The 18,424-nt window shown below is 41.7% G+C and overlaps 1 protein-coding gene across 1 annotated transcript in view; it reads right to left on the bottom strand.

Moving 5' to 3' along the window:
• Positions 1–3,760: 3,760 nt before the first annotated feature.
• Positions 3,761–18,424, bottom strand: part of PDCD7 (programmed cell death 7) — a 15,130-nt gene continuing 466 nt past the window's right edge. The window contains exons 2-6 of the mRNA XM_008585294.1: positions 18,192–18,422; positions 15,568–15,706; positions 8,105–8,341; positions 7,766–7,853; positions 3,761–5,234 (exon numbers count right to left, since the gene is read on the bottom strand). Coding sequence (XP_008583516.1) covers positions 5,111–5,234; positions 7,766–7,853; positions 8,105–8,341; positions 15,568–15,706; positions 18,192–18,422 — 819 coding nt within the window. The 3' untranslated portion in view covers positions 3,761–5,110. The remainder of the gene's footprint in view (positions 5,235–7,765; positions 7,854–8,104; positions 8,342–15,567; positions 15,707–18,191; positions 18,423–18,424) is intronic.

The following is an 18,424-nucleotide window of genomic DNA, read 5'->3' as shown; positions in this document are numbered from 1 at the left end:
TCTGAAGAGTGCCTCAAACTCAGTATGTGCAAAGTAAACTCCTGATTTTCCCTTCCCCAAAACTGCTCCTCCTCCCAAAGTTTCCTTGTCTCAAGGATTGGCAACATTGATCAGGTGCACAGGGACTCATCCCTGACACTTTACCGCCACTGATCTCAAATCCCCTGCCAAGTTTTATCTCTTAAATCTCTGGAGGCTATAGCCATTTCACACTACCTCCACTGCCATCATGGAAATTCAAGCCCTCATTATGTCTCCCTTGGACAACTGGTCTCTGTGTATCCTCTCGTGCTCTATTATTATAATTCTATTCCACACACTGAGGCAAGAGTGAACATTTCAAAACACAAAACTAAGTCACTCTCCTGCTTCAATAACTCCTTCAATGGTTTCCAGCTGCTTTCAGAATTAAAATTAAACTCCTTATGAAGCCTTGCAATGTCTGCCCCCTGATCCCTCTTCATCTGCCTTACTCCAGCCATGCTGGTCTTCAACTGCCATGGTCTTTTAGCCCACCACAGGACCTTTGCATATACTATTCCAGATACTTGCTATGTTCTTCTTCCCTGTCTCTTCCCCATAACTAGTTAAAAGCTGTTCATTTTTCAGAGCAAGGCTGAAACATCACTTCCTCAAAAAAGCTCTCCCTGATCCCCAAACTTGGTTAGGTCCACCCATTACTGTGGCTTTCAAGAATGTTTTAAAAAGTGACCTTGTAACTTAGCACACACATATGTACACTGCAAAATGATAATTCTTACCCTTCTATATGACATATATTTTCTATTATTTCACCTAAATGTATTACAGGTCCTGTTTGAAAAAAAGTCCTAACTCATCTCATAAAACCATGTCTTTCCTTCAAAGCACTTAGCACATTTTAAAATGACTGTTGTATTAATATCTATCTTCCTCATAACCTATATTCTCTATGAGGTTCAGGAGTATTTGGTATTTTGCTTAGTCTCAATAAGCTCTTAATAAATATTTGGACAATGAAAAAAATATAAATCGGTTAGTAAGTACTTTTCCTCCTCCCACTTATAACTAATGACTCTAATTATCTGTGTAATCATTAAGCCTGTCTACTCCAGACTCAAACTCCAGGAGGGCAGGGGTCCTGTATGTTTGCTCCTTATTATGTCTCCAGTGCCTAACACAATATCTGGAAAATGGTAAATAAAAAAATCATTTCCCAAAGAACACAGTTCAAATTCTGATATCCAGATTCTGATAAGCATGAATTAATAAAGTTGAAAAGAGCACCTACTGTTCTGCATAGTTATACACTACCACCACTTGCCTCAAAGACCTCGATCTTTACTTTAGAGACTATGAGAAACCAAGTTTATTTCAAAAGGCAAATGGATTCTGCATTGGAAACAAATTCTTAACGGGTGGCCAAATGTAGCAAGTCAGGAACTGCTGTGTGGATGCATACAAAGATTTTAAAAACACCTTTAAGCATTAAAAAAAAAAAAAGGGATTTAGTTGGAAATGTCTCATTTACTCTCTATTCCGTAAAATAAATCACTACCAATACTTCATACCATTCATATTCCTTTTAATATTGCATATTATTCTTATTTAGACGGAACAAGATATAGTTTGTACTTACTTGTAATTCCCAGGAGAGCCTCCCTGTTGACAAAACGTGTAGAAGTGAATTGCTACAACAGATGGTATAATCCCAGCTAAGCTTCTTGTTACAAAAGTCATGTGGACCTGGGAGCATGGATGGTTTTAGAGTAATTAAATTGATTAGCTTGTAGCGGCAAATTCTTTGACGTCATAAACTCAGCCACTTGGGCTGAATACCCTTAGTATTTAACATATAACTAATCTTTCTCTCAGAGCTTTTTCATCTTCCCTGTATTTATTTCTTAAAAATAAATGCTTTCATTAGCGTTTTTCACAAGTCCATGGTCTCCTCTCTTAGGGGATAAAAGAGTATTCTTACGTACTGTATATGATGAATCAACAATTAATTGGCTAACTTTCTCATTAGTCTTTCAATAACTTTATTTCTCTATTTTCATTCATTCATGTTCAATATATGGAGAATTCAGATAAAAGTATAAAAAGGACAGGACTTAGAAAAGGGATAAAGACTCAGTAGAATTGTAGTTCCTATTTCTGTTGACTGAAAAGAACAAGAAACGACCAGTGATGAGCAGTATCATACAGTTTATGGTCTATAAATACCTTCTCCACTGAAAAGAAACCAGGGCTCATTGGAGAAATGACTGATTCCAGGTCTGGGGCAGGAAATGCACAAGATAAACTTGGAAGAGAATGCTGAGATTATGTGGGAACTCAGGAGCTGAGTTGAAGAGGCTCCCCCTGGCCAGAGATGAGACAGTCAATAAATATAATAACAATGGGCTGAAATAAAAATGTATGGGTCCAAGTTCGTAATAAATACTTAACAACAAAACTCATTGGCCACCTTTGGAGGATGGTAGAGAACCAGCTCATTATTTTGAAAACTAGTAAATAAAGATAATTAAGTATCTCTCTCTCTTGCTTTTCCTATGCAAATTGTTCCCTAGGATAACCAAAGTTATGAGGGGAAGTTTCTCTTTTTAGAAGTACTCCAGCTAATAATTGAAGAATGACAGAATTAAACTATTATTCAACCTCTAATTAATTAATGAATCTCAATTATCAATGGCTGCTAATATCACAAAAAGAGACAGACAGTAATGCCTCCTGAATGGAAGTACCACATCTATAAAGTATTCTTGCCAGAAAATTCCAGTCTAAATGTGATCAAGCCTCAGATCAGCACTATCCAATAGAAATATAACATGAGCCACATATGTAATTGTACATCTCAATTTAAATTAGTCACATTTCAAATACCCAATAGCTGTATGTGGCTACCATATTGGACAGTGCAGCTCTGTTTAACCACTAAATTATAAGGAACAGAGGGACATGGTATCACAAAGATGCAATTGGTGAGACTGAAACTGGGAACTCCTCAGGAAAAATGACCCTATTTCCTCAAGAAATAAATTGCAAGGGAAAGACAGAAAAAAGACTGACAGAGAGCAAGAGTGCACAGGAGGAAACAAGAAAGAAAGACCTATGGATTATCAGAAATTTATGACACATATCAACCAATCATGTATGAATTGTATCAGATCCCAATTTGAACAAAATGTTAAACATTTTTGAGATAAGAAAATTTGAATACTGATTTGTGATATTAAGAAGTTATTCATTTCTTTAGATGAGGTAATGGCCCTGTGGTTAAATGTTTAAAAACTGATTTAAAGCTACATACTAAAATATTTATGGATGATTTAATGTCTGAGATTTGCTTCAAAATAATCCAGTGTGAGTGGTGGGGTTACAGATGAAATAAGATTGACCATGATTATTTGAAACCAGGTGATGGGTAAACGGTAAGAATCATTATTACTCTTTTTACTTTTGAATATATTTGAATCTTTTTTTTTTTTAATCCCCGACCACTGCAGGGATTAAACCTTGGACCTTGGTGTTATCAGCACCAATGCTCTAACCAACTGAGCTAACCATCCAGCCCTGTACTTGAATGTATTTGAAGTTTTCCAGTTTAAAAAAAAAAAAGAATGTGGGATAAAATTACAGTGATAAGACTCATTCTCAGAAGTACAATTCACTAAAGACTGTACTATCGGTCTTCCTAAATCTGTAAAGGACCATTGGCTGCTGCCACCATCAGTACACATAGGCAATAAACCAAGAAACACAAAACAAGAACCAAACATCAAAAATAATGCTCACTTTATTAAAACCTTGCAGAGGCCAAATGAGAGGAAAGAGGGAAAGGTCTTTTCTTCACTTATGACTAAATGCCACCTTCTCCTTTGGTTCTGCTGCCTGAGTTTTCCTGTGTCCCTGCATTACACACCCTTTCTTCTCATCAATACAGATGTCATAGTGGCAAGGTTGTCGAGATTCACTTTCCCATAGCAAAAGCCTGTTTAATAAATTTGAATTTTGCGGTGAAAATGTGTTTCATAAATGTGAAAGTATGCATTAAGTGATTTAGGAGGCAACAAATTAGGGTCAAAGGCTCAAACTAAAAAATAAAAATAAAATTTATTTAGTCTTCTTGAAATATAAATAACAAAATAATTGGTAAAAACCAAACCAAAACAAAAAATCCTGACATGTCATGTGATCAATCATCCGCAAGCACAACAGCATTTATTAATGAATATAGAAAATAAATTTCATTATTTTTACTTGCTTTTCCCCCAGCTTTGACTCCATGGATGTTTTTGGAAGCTTGAGTTCCTAAGAAAATTCCACAGCTATACCAGCTCCTACAATGTGATGGAGTATGGTTAAGGTCCCACTCCCGCAGGGAAATAATATCTATGCTTGGAGATTCTGAACAACTAGACCCCTGTGTGCCCTCATTAGAATCCTTCTAACATGGGAGAATACAGTCTTAGTCCATTAAAACATGATCCAATTTGGGTACAGGTACTCTTCAGGTTTTCTAAGTTCTCCACATGACCACCAAGACTAGGCCACTATTTTTTCTGGCAGCCCAGCATGTAGCCACTGCCATCTTCCTAACTAGCAGTCTCCCAAACTACACCAAAACTGGGATTAACAAAACCAAAGATAAAGCATTTTTGACCTTTCCTCATGGAAATTAGAGGGTTCTTTGGGTAGGAAGAGTAAGGAGGTTTTGCATAAAGCTTGCCTTCACACTCAGTATTGGTCGGAGGGCTGCTAAATCTACCCAGTGTACACCTGCACTGAGTATTTGAGTGTATTGAGTGTACTTACCCATCACCAAAGGAGGAAGTTAGAGTAAATTAACAAATCACTCTGGACCAAGCCCCTCAAAACAGAGGCAAATTTGGTGAACCAAGGCCACTGCCTGTAATAATAACCTCAGTTCACCTAGGTCCTTTCCTGAAGAACAATATTAATCTCCTGATTCAAGAAGCCCCTCTCGCCAGGACAGAGCACAGAAGGAAAGTGTAACTTCAGGGTAGGGCAATGCCACACGAAGTTTAGAAGTTGCAATTTAGTCCTCAGCACGAGATGGCAGCATCACTAACATTGAGAGCTTGAAATAGATCCTGGAGCATCTTTACTAATGCAGCTTAATGGCGGTAGCCCAGATGTCGCTGCTTGGGAGCGGGGGAAGGACCCATCCTTGGGGAACGGAGCTGCCTTTGGGATGATCAGATGGCACCAGGTACTGATCCCAATCATGCCTTAATAAGAACATGTAGAACAACTGTTTATTTCTGTTTTATTCCAAGCAATATGTTCAGCAACTAATTATTCTTTTTTTTTGTCTTTTTTATTTTTTTGGGGCCGGCAACGGACCGCAACCCTCAGTGTCGCGCCCGTACCGGACCGGGACCGGCAACGGGATCGCAACCCTCAGTACTGCGCCCGCCCCTCGCTCAGCCAGTGAGCGGGAACCGGTCTGTATGTGGGATCCGAACCCTCGGCGGGAGCACCACCACGCTCCCAAGCGGCGCACTGTAGCAGTGCGCCACCGGGCCGGCCCCGCAACTAATTATTCTATTTCTAGGACTCAGCTTTCAAATGACTGATGTACTAACCCCTATAGAACTTGAATTTTAGGAATTGCACAAAAGGCTATATTTCTTAAATTAAAGTGGGAAAAATCTCTGAAGAACTTATAGCCTTATGGAAAACCAAATAATGAATGCATAGTTGATCCTCATTATTTGCAGATTCTGTATTTGCAAATTTGCTTACTCACTAAAATTTATTTGTAACCCCAAAATCATTACTTGTAGTGCTTTCATGAATGCTTGTACACAGTGGTGAAAATCTGAGTTACCAAAATGCATGTTCCCAGCTGAGACTGAATAATGTAACACTTATTCTTTTTTTTTTTTTGTCTTTTTTCCGTGTCCGGCAACGGATCGCAAGCCCCGGCGCTGCTCCCGCGCCTCGCTCAGCCAGTGAGCGGGAGCCGGTCTGTATGTGGGACCCGACCCCTCGGGCGGGAGCGCCGCCGCGCTTCCCAAGCGGCGCACTATCCAGTGCGCCACCAGGCCGGCCCCTGTAACACTTATTCTTTTTTTTTTTTTGTCTTTTTTCCGTGTCCGGCAACGGATCGCAAGCCCCGGCGCTGCTCCCGCGCCTCGCTCAGCCAGTGAGCGGGAGCCGGTCTGTATGTGGGACCCGACCCCTCGGGCGGGAGCGCCGCCGCGCTTCCCAAGCGGCGCACTATCCAGTGCGCCACCAGGCCGGCCCCTGTAACACTTATTCTGCATTCCTGTTCTCAGCTCTCATAGTGTAAACAAGCATCCTTTCCACGGTCTATTTAGTGAAACATTTTTGTGCTTTTTATTGATGATTTTGCTGTTTAAAATGGCCCCCAAGTGTAGTGTTGAAGTGCTAGCTAGTGCTCCTAAGCACGAAAAGGCTGAGCTGTGCCTTGTGGAGAAAATATGCCTGTTAGAAGTTTCATGCAGGTATGAGATACAGTGCTGTTAGCCATGAGTTCAATGTTAATGAATCAACAATGTATGTTAAATACGATGTCTTTAAACAGAAATATGTAAAACAAGGTATTAATCATTTGATGAAAATGTTGTGACCAGAGGCTCGCAGAAATCTACCTAGCCCTGTGTTTACTTTAGGAGAAATGGTTCACTATTCTGCCATTCAGTGTTTGCCGTAACTTTACAGAATACAGCTATCACGAATAGTGAGAATCAACTGTAATTATATTTAAAAGCTAAAACTTGTACATTAGCCTGAAACAAACTTTTCCCAGAACATAAACTTGGTATGCTAAAGAGTATTCTTTCACAAGAATCACAAATTGTTGGAGCTTTAGAAGGGACCTCAGAGACCACTTGGTTCAGTGACTTTCAAACTACTTTAAAGACTCCAAGTTGATGTTTTGGGGGAGTCTAGAAACAAGTGCTTCCAGGTAACAACAAATTTAAACTGCCTAGGGAACTCATTCACCCAATTTGCTTTATATACGGATTTCTCAAAAGACTGCATTTGGGAAGAGTGCTGCTGCTAAAGTTTGAGGACCACATTCTAGTCCATCATTTTCATTTTATAGGTGAGGAAAATGATACCTAGAGAGCTGAAAACTTTATCCAGCTCACTAGTAACTGCAGATTGAGATGAGACTCCTTGTTCCCAGCTCTCTGGGCTTTGAACTATAAGAGCTTGATAGTCAGCATGGGTCTTAAACAGTCCCCACAGGTAAGTAGCACACAGGTGAGTTTCTTTTCCTGGGTCTATTTAGCATCAGAAGAGAATCAGGAAAAGGAAGCCAATGCTATAAATCAACATGACAGTTATAACATGGGATAATACAAAAGGGCAAGTGACAATCTGAGTTTCAGATTCTTCACCTGTTAAAATAGGGACATTTAGTTTTTAAAGATTAGTGAAGACTAAACAAGACATATGTGGCATCCTTGAAACTTGGAAACATTATAAACCCATAAAGAACTTTTAAAAAGATACAGTAATTGGGCCAAGCCCGTGGCGCACTCGGGAGAGTGCGGCGCTGGGAGCGCAGCAGCGCTCCCGCCGCGGGTTGGGATCCTATATAGGGATGACCGGTGCGCTCACAGCGCTCACTGGCTGAGCGCGGTGCGGCCGGTCTCAAAAAGGACAAAACAAACAAACAAACAAACAAAAAAGATACAGTAATAGACCTCAACAATGTAAGCACTTCATCAAGTCCTTCTTGCTACCTAAGTGAAACACTACAGGGACAGCCTGCCTCACTGACCTTATCTGGATGAGAGCTGGCAGGGAGAGCTCAGCTTGGAGGTAATATTGCCGGAAAGGCTGCAACAGGTGAGCAAGTGGAAACTCGTCTGAAAGAGAAAAGGCACAATACCACATCATCATGCTTGATATCCAATATAGTTCTCAAGGCAAGATAGCTGAGCCTATGACAATATGATCAAATTTGAATCCATGAGTTTCATGATACAGTTTAGAATTTCAAACCTGGAAGATGTTATTTGTTGCCTACCACTTCTTAGCTTAAGTTGAGATCACTCATGATAAGAAAAGCTGTTGATCTAGTATTTTCCTTCTTTCTACTGCTTACAGAGGAACTTACCTGGATCCCCAAATAACTTGGACTCAATTTCACGTTTCTGAAATAATATTTTCTCTTTCTCTTTTCTCTGTTTTTTTTCCAGTTCTCTTTTCCTCTCTTCTTCTTGTTCTCCTTCCAACATAACTCTGAGGGCTCTCTCTTCAGCTTCATAGAGTTCAGAGCGTTTTTTAATGAGTTTCCTCAGCCGCTGGAGATGATGCTCAAAAGTCTCATCTGCTGATGCTGGAGGACAAACCCCTGCACAAAAAGAACAAAATGGCATTTTAGATACAACTTTTCCTTACCCCAAATCTATGTTCTAATGAGCAGACTCACAGTCCTACCTATAGTATGAATTTGCTTAGAATCTGGAAATTCTATCCAATCTTCAAGGCTCAATTTGATCTTTTTGAGACTACAATTACTCTGACCCTACCCCAACTTTCTCTCACTCCTCCCTCTGGATCACACCACTTAACCTTTGATTTTATTTCTTCTTTTAAAAATTTTAGTTATATTAATTGATGCATTGTAATTGTACACATTTATGGGGTACAATTTGATGTTTTGCAACCTATATATATTGTATAATGATAGGGTCAGGGTAGTGTGTCCATTACCTCATGCATTTACCATTTCTTTGTGATGAGAACATTTGAACGCCTCTCTAGCTATTATGGAATATACAAAACTTAAGTGTTAATCATAGTCACCACTTGATTTTGTTTATTTGTAATGGTTTTGATTCTTCAGTTGGACAGTGAGCTCACTAAAGGGAGGAACTTGTCTTAACTTCTTCATTGTTCATGAAATTCCCTCTGCATCAACTCCCAGACATAACTAATAAACAATTCTCCCTCTGAGTTTGAACTTTGAGAGTGCACATTTAGATGGTGAGGAAGAAGAAACTGAACCAACCACACTGACCTCAGTCTGCTGCTGACAGTAAGGTGACCACCTGTTTCAGTGTGCTTGCTTTTAGCACTGAAAGCTCCATGTCCCAGGAAACTTCTCGGTCCTAGGAAAACCAGGATGGTTGTCACCCTGATTTAACTGTGAAGTCAGCTAAAAGTACAACCAAAATGGCTAAAGCTATAATTGAAAAGGTTTGATTAGAGGCTAGTTATTAGGCGATATGAAAGAATTACTGCTAACCTTTTTTGGTGTAATAATATCATCATAATTGATGATGGGTATTCTATTTTTGTGCATATGTGGAATTCTTCATAAAGTTTCATGAGAAAAAAAATTTTAATTTAATGAATACTTGAGTGGATTGCAGTTGAGCATTCTCTACCATAAAGACCTTGTAATATAAAAGCTGCTGAAGCTGCTAGGTGATTCACTGTAGAATGATGTGGGTGTGATTCATCCTGTTAGTACTTTAAGATTTTAAAGAAAAATGTATTTATTACCCAGGAAGAAAAAAATCCTAATCCCTCTACCATAATCAACCATTCTTATTTCCCCATGTTGCCATCCAATCTCTTTCTCTCTATATTAGCAACCTCATATAGTTCAACGTAATATGTATGTAATTTCCACATTTCCATGTTGATTCTCCACATTCTACTCCAGTATTCTGCTCCACATTCTACTACAGTAATGACTGTATCCTATTTCATCAAGTCAATGTACCACAACATACTTAATAAGCTCCCTACTTCTGGATACATAAGCTGTTCCAAATGTCCTGTTATTACATAATGCTACAATGAATACTCTATAGCATATTACTTCCCCCCCATGAATTATTACTGTAAGACAAATTCTCAAAAGTAGAAATGTTTATGGGTACATTCAAGACTATCAAAACGCGGTACTAAACTGCTTCCTAAAAAAGTTATACATATCTATTCACAAACATGTTGGAAAAAGAAAAAAAAAAGCTATATATTTATCAGTTATCTAATACTGGACACAGAGAAGGTAATTAATAAATTTTTCTTTGATGAATGAGTGATTTTCAACAGGCAATCAACATTAGGGCTAATAAAAAGCTTGAATAGTATAAAAGGGCTGGAGGAGGTATTGTAGAACCTTTCTAGCACTTATGAGAGGTAAATTAACACCAATTGCTAAACATAGAAACTGGATAAATTTCAATATTCATTTAGAAATTAATTTTATGATGCTGTCCTAAGTATTAAAATACAGGTTATACTTAAATCATTCAAAGTTTGGCATGTTCACACATGTGCACAAAGTATTTGATAGATATTTACACACTGGGAGACACAATTATGGTCTGACTTTGGAGTTTTGGCAGATCTGGGTTCAAATTCTGGCAAGTTTCCCTACTAGCTTTTTTTGGGTGCGTGTGATCCGAACCCTCGGGCGGGAGCGCCGCCGCGCTTCCCAAGCGGCGCACTATCCAGTGCGCCACCGGGCCGGCCCTTCAACAGGATTTTAACAACTCATGCCAGCTTTCAGCATTAAATTTTCAATTTTGGCTGATAAATTGCATAAAATAATGGTTCCTCAAGTTTAGTAATTCTGTAGGTATGATTCTTTTCTCCTTCAAGCACTACAGCTAAGTGGTTGTGGAATGTGCTCTCCTATCTTCACCTCTAAGGCTAACATTTCTCCAGATCATAACTGCTTTGCCTGAACAGGTTTCCATTCACTCATTCCCAACTATGGAAACTCCACAACTCAAATTCACCTTGTAGTAAGCTGCCAGGCTAATATTTTCCAAGTACACGCAAAATTCCTAACACTGACAAACTTAAATTCCTAGCACTGACAAATTTAAGCTTCTAGTATGTTGCTTTACAATAATTTCATGGTTTTGTTTCCTTTTTGTTTGTTTCATTTCTTTACCTTTTTCTGAAGAAGGCCAGATAGTAAATATTTTACACTTTCTAAGCCATACAGTCTCTGTTTCGACTACTAAAATCTGCTGGCACGACAAAAATATAGACACTCCATCAGCCCATAAGTGCGTCCAGACCCCATGGGGAGCTGTGGCCTGCTCCCATCTCAGGCTACTAGGCCCGGGACACCCACATACACCTCCCTCAACTCCTCATTGATCACTCCCTGGTCAACTTGACACATTCTCTTAGAAATGGCATTCCTCACTGAGTCTTCCTTTTGACCCCATGTACTGGCATCATCCTGGTTCCCTCCACCTCTACCACTCACGCCCTAGTCCTGCAGCTCCTAGACACCAAAGCCTTTGCCTCTATTCCTCTTCAGCCACACACACCTTGGGGCCTGGTCCAGTCTTTGGACTGTCATCATCAGAAAAAAATCTTTCTCCCTCTGAAGTCTTAAACCCAATTATTCTCTTCTCTGACAACTTTCTACCCTCCCAGTACTTTTAGTTCTTTCTCTCCAGAGACCCATTTGTCAGCTTCACCAAAACTTCCAGACCTGATGTATCAGACTCCATCCTTCCTCCATTCCTTCTCACCAAAACTTGTGGTCACCCCATAAAGCAAAACCCCAACAGCCCCATGTTCTGTGCTCACTATCAGCTGCAGAGTATTCCTGAAGGAAAGTCATTTGATTGTGTGACCTGGTGCCAGTATATCTGTATAGACACGTTAGCTGGACCCATAGTACATCCCTGCAACCATCTTCCACGGGTCTCTGGTTGGCTCTCACCCATTCCTCACAGCAGTTATTTCAAACCTTTACTGCTCTCCTAAAGCCCCACTTCTCTACTGACTCTCAGCAAACCATCTAACTTATTTCCCAGAGAAAACAGGCCAGCAGGCAAGAAATCCCTCAACTTGCTGCCCGACTGCACGCATCTGTACTACTGCCCACCCTTACCTCCTTCATTTTCATGCCTGTGACTTATTTCCCAGAGAAAACAGGCCAGCAGGCAAGAAATCCCTCAACTTGCTGCCCGACTGCCCACCCTTACCTCCTTCATTTTCATGCCTGTGGAAGATGAGTCCTTCTCCACCTAAGTTAATCCCTCCATCTGGGATCCGAGTCTCCCTACCTTCTGTGGGAACTTGGGCCATCAACTATCCCTCCTGCTTCTCTCTTTGACCCTTCCCCTTCTACTCACTTTCCTTAGCTTTTAAACAAACTCAAGTTTTCCCATGACCCTAAGACACACAACAGCTGTCCCTACCACCACCACACACATGGCCAGATATTGATCTTGCTCTCTCCTTTTCTTCACAGGCAATCTTTCAATAAGTTGAATTCACTGTTTGCTTTTCTTATCTCCTATTCACTCTCTAACCTATTCTAGTCAGGCTTCCAGCCCCACCACTCCACTGAAATGCCCTTAGCATAAGTCACTAATGACCTATTGGATGCTAATTCCCATGGATGTCACTTAGCCTTTATAGTACTTGATAATAAAAAGAGTAATAATATGAAACACTTATAAAGCATTTACTATGTTCCAGGACTATTTAAGTACTTTATACATATTTACCGATTTAATCCTCACAACACCCCTTGGGTAGGTACTATCATTATTCCCTTTCTTCAGATGAGGAAACCAAGGCTCAGAGAAGTTTAAGTAAACTGGCCAAGATTACACAATCTCTCCATGAATTTGCCACTGTCTAGAAGGAGGTATGGGGTCTACCTTTTCCTAAAGGAGTCTGCTTTTTCCTCCTAATTTTCTGACCTCTCTTGGTCTCCTTCGTGGTCTCTTCTTTATCTGCCTTGATTTTGACATTCCCTAGATTTTGTCTTTTTGGCTTTCATATCATACTATTCAACCTCCTTAAGGTCATTCCGACTCATGGCTTCATGCTGATGAACTCTTGTCCAGGACGTATCACAGGTACCTCATAGTCAGTCGGGCCCTAACTGAACTCATCAACTCAAACCTGTTCCTCCTTAATTAGAATGGTATCATCACTCACTCAGTAAACCAGACTAGAACCTAGAAGTCATTTTTTTTCTTTGGCTCCCATTTGCTGAGTTATTTATTTATATGTACAAACATATACTCTCTCTCTACTTTATCCATTACCTATTAAATTCATTTACTTTTCTCCAACTTACTGTCTGACTCTTAGTTCATGCTCCCATACTATTCCTGCCTAGACTACAACAGCCTTACCAGTCTCTCCCCTTCTCCCTCTCTCCTAGATGCTCTAAGCCTTTCTCTGCTCTGCAGGCAGTGATCTTTGTACGCATTTCTCTCACTGCTTAAAATCTTTCAGTGGTTCCCCATAGCTTTAAGCATAGGTGAAAATTCCAGCCTGGCGTATAAGACAATTTGTGACGTAGCCCTGCTTATATACCCAGCCTCATCTCTCAGCATCTACCTGAAGGTGCATAAATCTTGAAGAGAGGTTATAAAACTGCTTATTTTCTTTTTAAGTACATAATGCAACCAGCTGTTAGTTACCAAATTAAAAAATTTTTACATTCAAGTCAGTTAACTTCAGAGGCTGGTTATTTTTATAGATCATAATTCCTCCAAAAATTTCCTCCTTCTTTTATACCAAAGTGAGGAAGACTAATATTGAAATTATGTTGGTAAGTTCACTTGGCAGAAGTTTACTGACACTCATCTCATGGAGGACTGTAGGGAAAATACAGGAAAATGCACCCAGGTGTTCCTTGGTTATGTCTAATGTAATTGCGCATGTGCACCCAGGTGTCCTGGGTTATGGACTTAAGTATAAAGGACGAGTGGCTCTGATCCACACAGCCTCCCCTCCTGGGATGTCCCTAGGGGGGCCATAGGGAGGCTGCTACTGCTGCTGGACTCTGTTGCTGCCAGCTGTTTCTGCCAGGGCCTCTGGGACCCTCCGGGAGGCCACAGCCACTGCTGCTTCTGCTGCTCCTACTGAGGACTGAGCTCGTGTCATCTGCCAATGGCTCCCGGGACCCTTCCCAATTATCTAACTTGTGGACCTGTGTGTGAGGGGTCTGGTGACCCAGCCTGGCATGAGGGGACTGGTGACCCAGTCTGTACAATGGTTTGAAAGGTTTGAGCCCTAGCCTGACAATACAAATGGAAACTTAGTATAACTAAAATAATGAAAGATTTTGGCTTTAGCGTAGCTACTGCTGTAACCTGACAACTGGCATAGTGCACAGCTTTACAGAGGACACAGGGTGGGGGAATATTAAATAGCAAACCTCAGGTTTTGCTTTCTAGTAAGGAAGAGAGATGGGTAGACACAGATGCTACCTCTCCTCTGACTTACAAGTGCTCTAAAAGTACCAAAATGGGGTCACCTAATTCTGAGGACTGAATGTGAATTAGCTACTCTGAAGGTTGGTATGCAGAAGCCAATCACTTAGCTAGTGAGTGAGCCTGGCTGGATACACAATGGTCACATCCCAACAAAACTTTATAAAGGGTCTGAAAGAATCACAGATTTCATTTATATTTTAAACCACACAAGGGAAATCATTTGCTTTAGTGACACCTGCTAATTTGTGTACTCTCAAATATCTCTGGTGAATGTCAAGGGCCTGAAATGCACTAAATACGGCAGCATGCAGTCCAAACCAGGTGCAAGAGAGAAAGAGCAGGTGGTCACCTTGGCCTAGATCAGGGAAGGATAGTGGATGCATTTATATTTTAAACCACACAAGGGAAATCATTTGCTTTAGTGACACCTGCTAATTTGTGTACTCTCAAATATCTCTGGTGAATGTCAAGGGCCTGAAATGCACTAAATACGGCAGCATGCAGTCCAAACCAGGTGCAAGAGAGAAAGAGCAGGTGGTCACCTTGGCCTAGATCAGGGAAGGATAGTGGATGTTGCATCTGTATTTGGTTTTGAAGGATAGTGAAATCTTAAAAAAAAAAAAAAAAAAAAAATGCAAAAGATGGCACTGAGGGCCCTCCAGATCAACAGACTGGCAAGAGCAAAGATCCAGTTAGGCAAATGGAAAGCACAACTGGGTAACTTCTAGAAAACCAGCATGGCTGGAACAAACTTGTGTACAGGCTTGGACTGCCTAGCTATGTCTGGTGCTCCCTCCAGAGACAAGAGGAGACCAGTGAAGTCTTTTGAGTCCAAAAATGACATGCAGGGAAGCTGGGGACATACATGTAGTGTGCAGGGCACTCCTTGCCATGTCCAACCATTCATACCTCTTCAAATAGCGATAATTCAGGTTTGAAATGAATCTGAAGGAGGATGCCAAGTTTTCAACACCTTCTAGAGCACCAAGTAAGGGTAGGAAAGCTTTTACCTTGGCACATGGGCACAGTGGACCAGCCATGGCAAGCCCACTCAGAAAAGCATGGCCAGGAATGCCTGGCGTAGGAATGATGAGTCAAGGGGAAGACAATGTAGTCAGTTCCCACAACTGCCTCTCATTTCAACCTCACTACTACAGGGCTAAACATCTTCTGAGGCTTCCTGCTTCAAAAGCTCTGAGCTACTGCTGACAAGCCCAGTTACTCTACAGGGTGAAAATAATGAAGTATTAAGTATTTTTCCTTCAAAAATATTTGGGATAAAGAGGTACTAGGGTAAAGAAGGGGAAGGGAACAGAGGAAGAAATGCAAGTAAAAATGCAAAACCAGTTACCTTTCCTTGCCGCAGCCTCTTTCCTCAGTTTCCTCAACTTCTCCAAAGCCCGAAGAATATCCACCATTCTTTTGGTGTCTGCTTGTTTTTTCCTCACTTCAGATAATACACCATCAGCGGCAGCTTTGAGTTCTTGCTCCTGGAGGAGAAACAGAGCCCATGAGACCTGGTATTATAAACAACCTTACAGCAGAGAACAGCTGCCCGGTGGCAAGATGTCAGAGGATCAGACAGTCCAAGTGTTAAGAGAGACTCTACATTCCAATTTCGGGCCTTGCATAACTCCGTTCTAGCCAAGGGGTTACCCCCTCCATTGACAGCACAACCCTCATCTTAAAGCAGAACCTCTCCTCTCTGCAGCTTCCACGTGGGCACTGATCGTTTCTTCCTCAGTGTTTCTCAAAGTGTGGTGTGGGGAGCATTTGTATCCAATGTGCCTTGTTAAGTTGGGGCTCTCTTGTTAAAAACGCACACCCCTAGGCCTAAAGATTTAGACTCCCAGGGAAGATAAGAAATGATAGGAAAGGGCCAGGTCTCTACAGTGGTCTCTGAGTGGCAACCCTCGCAGTTTGTGCTCCACTGCTCTAACGTCCAAAGGATGTCTCCCACATGACAGCCTTTCAAGCATCCGAAGACCACTATCCACTCTTCTCGTGTTGGTTCACATGTAAACTAAATAACTCCAGTTACACAAGCCACACCTCATGAAACTCTGTCTCTAATACCCTTACCATGGGTGGTGGTGGGAAGCATCCTCTTGCCTAAAGCTCTCACTCCCATCTGTCAAATAAGTACCTGTAATTCCATCATTAAAGCCAAAACCATGCTGTTTCACTTTTCTGCTTGGATTACTCTGCCTGGAAAGCACCTGTTGCTTTCACCCTGGCTTTGACATTTCCTTCAAGATTCAGCTCAGATGTCATTATATGATCCGGGAAGCCTTCCTCCAATGGATTAGACATCCCTTCTCTGGGTTCCTGTAGTACCTACAGTTGAAACCCTAACACACCATGCTATACTGACATGATCTTCCATGGACCCCTCAAGGACAAGGGCTATGTCCTATTCATCTCTATCCCCAGCATCCGGCACTGGGCCTGGCACATAATGGACCCTCATTAAATGTCTGCTGAACTCACTCAAACTCCTTCTGATTAAAGCATTGCCTCTCCAGGCATTTTCCTTTAAAGCAATGATTTTCCTGAGGGTGTGACAACAAAGCTTGCCACTTCACAGCGAAGTTATATCAGACTCTATGGCAGTAGCAGACATAAGGAGGAGGGAAGAGACACTAGCTGATTATGGAGAGTGGAGGGAGGGGGGAAAGGAACCCCAGAAGCACTCAACGGTAATGTGTACGCCTTAAACAACTACTTGACTAATTTCCAGTTTCACCCTGGCCCTACTTAAGAGCTTGAGATCAACAGGATTTCGAATCAGACAATCTGGGCTCAAATCCAGGGTGAACTGCCACAAACTGATGGTGTGATCATTGGCAAGTTAACCTCTCTATGCCTCAATTTCCTAATGTGTAAAATTGGGACAGCACCTCCTACTTCTCAGGGTTGTTATGAAGTCAACCTCAGCATAGTGCCTAGTATACACACAGCAAGTGCTCAAAAGCACCATTGCTGAATCTGGGGATATATGCAGGGTCTTCGAAAAGCTCATGAGAAGATCTGTATTATCTTTTAATTTCATTTCTCCACGAACTTTTTCCTAAAGTTTTTTCACAGCAAGTGCTCAAAAGCACCATTGCTGAATCTGGGGATATATGCAGGGTCTTCGAAAAGTTCATGAGAAGATCTGTATTATCTTTTAATTTCATTTCTCCACGAACTTTTTCCTAAAGTTTTTCTTTTTGTCAGCTGGCAGGTACAGGGATCCGAACTCTTGACCTTGGTGTTATCAACACCGCGCTCTAACTCAGGAGTTAACCAGCCGGCCCCCCTCCAAGAACTTTTTGAAGTACCCTCATATAGTTTAAAACTTGTAAGCAAAGGACTCCTGGGAAAACCACTATTGCCTCATCAGTCAATTAGGATATGTGTTCCCGAGGTCCAGTCCCAAGTTCTCTACATTTTGTACTCTTAAAATAACCTAGGGCAGTACAATACATAAGGTCCCAAACACTTGTTAGTCTTGAATGTCAGCAAATTGACAGAACGTTGGAGCAGGACACAGGAGACCTGTCATCCCTGCAATGCCACTGTGTAATCCTATACTTGGTGTTTACAGGACTTTACAGTGCACCTAGGGCTTTTGTCTTGTGTACTACACATTATTAACACGCAATTAATACAGAGGTATGAGGTGGAAAGGCTAGATTTTATTTATTTATTTATTTAAAGATGACCGGTAAGGGGATCTTAACCCTTGACTTGGTGTTGTCAGCAATACGCTCTCCCAAGTGAGCTAACCGGCCATCCCTATATGAGATCCGAACCCGTGGCCTTGGTGTTATCAGCACCATACTCTCCCGAGTGAGCTACCGGCCGGCCCAAGGTATCTTTTTTACGGATAAGGAAAGAGACCTGGGAAATGGCAGTTTAAAGCCTCAGGCGACTTCAGGTTCCACCTATCACCACCCCTACCCTACCCCCTCGCACGTCCGCTGCTCTTACCCGCTTCTTCTCCTCCACCTCCTGCACGCACTTGACCCTCCAGCGGTCAATCTCCTGCTCGCGTTCCGCTGCCCGCGCGGCCTCTGCCTCCCGATCGGCCTCGCGTTCCCGGGCCCTCTCTCGAAGCCGCAGCCGGCGGCGCCGGACCCTCTCCAGCCTCCGCCGCGCCTCGCCCACATAGGCTGCCTGAGTGAGCGGCTGTAGCCGCTCAGCCAGGTCGGCGCGCAGCGGCG

This window comes from Galeopterus variegatus, unplaced genomic scaffold (genome assembly GCF_000696425.1).
Source record: "Galeopterus variegatus unplaced genomic scaffold, G_variegatus-3.0.2 Scaffold3512, whole genome shotgun sequence".
Taxonomy (NCBI): Eukaryota; Metazoa; Chordata; class Mammalia; order Dermoptera; family Cynocephalidae; genus Galeopterus; species Galeopterus variegatus.
The sequence above is the reverse complement of the archived record's forward strand: the minus strand, read 5'-3'. Positions and strand labels throughout refer to the sequence as shown.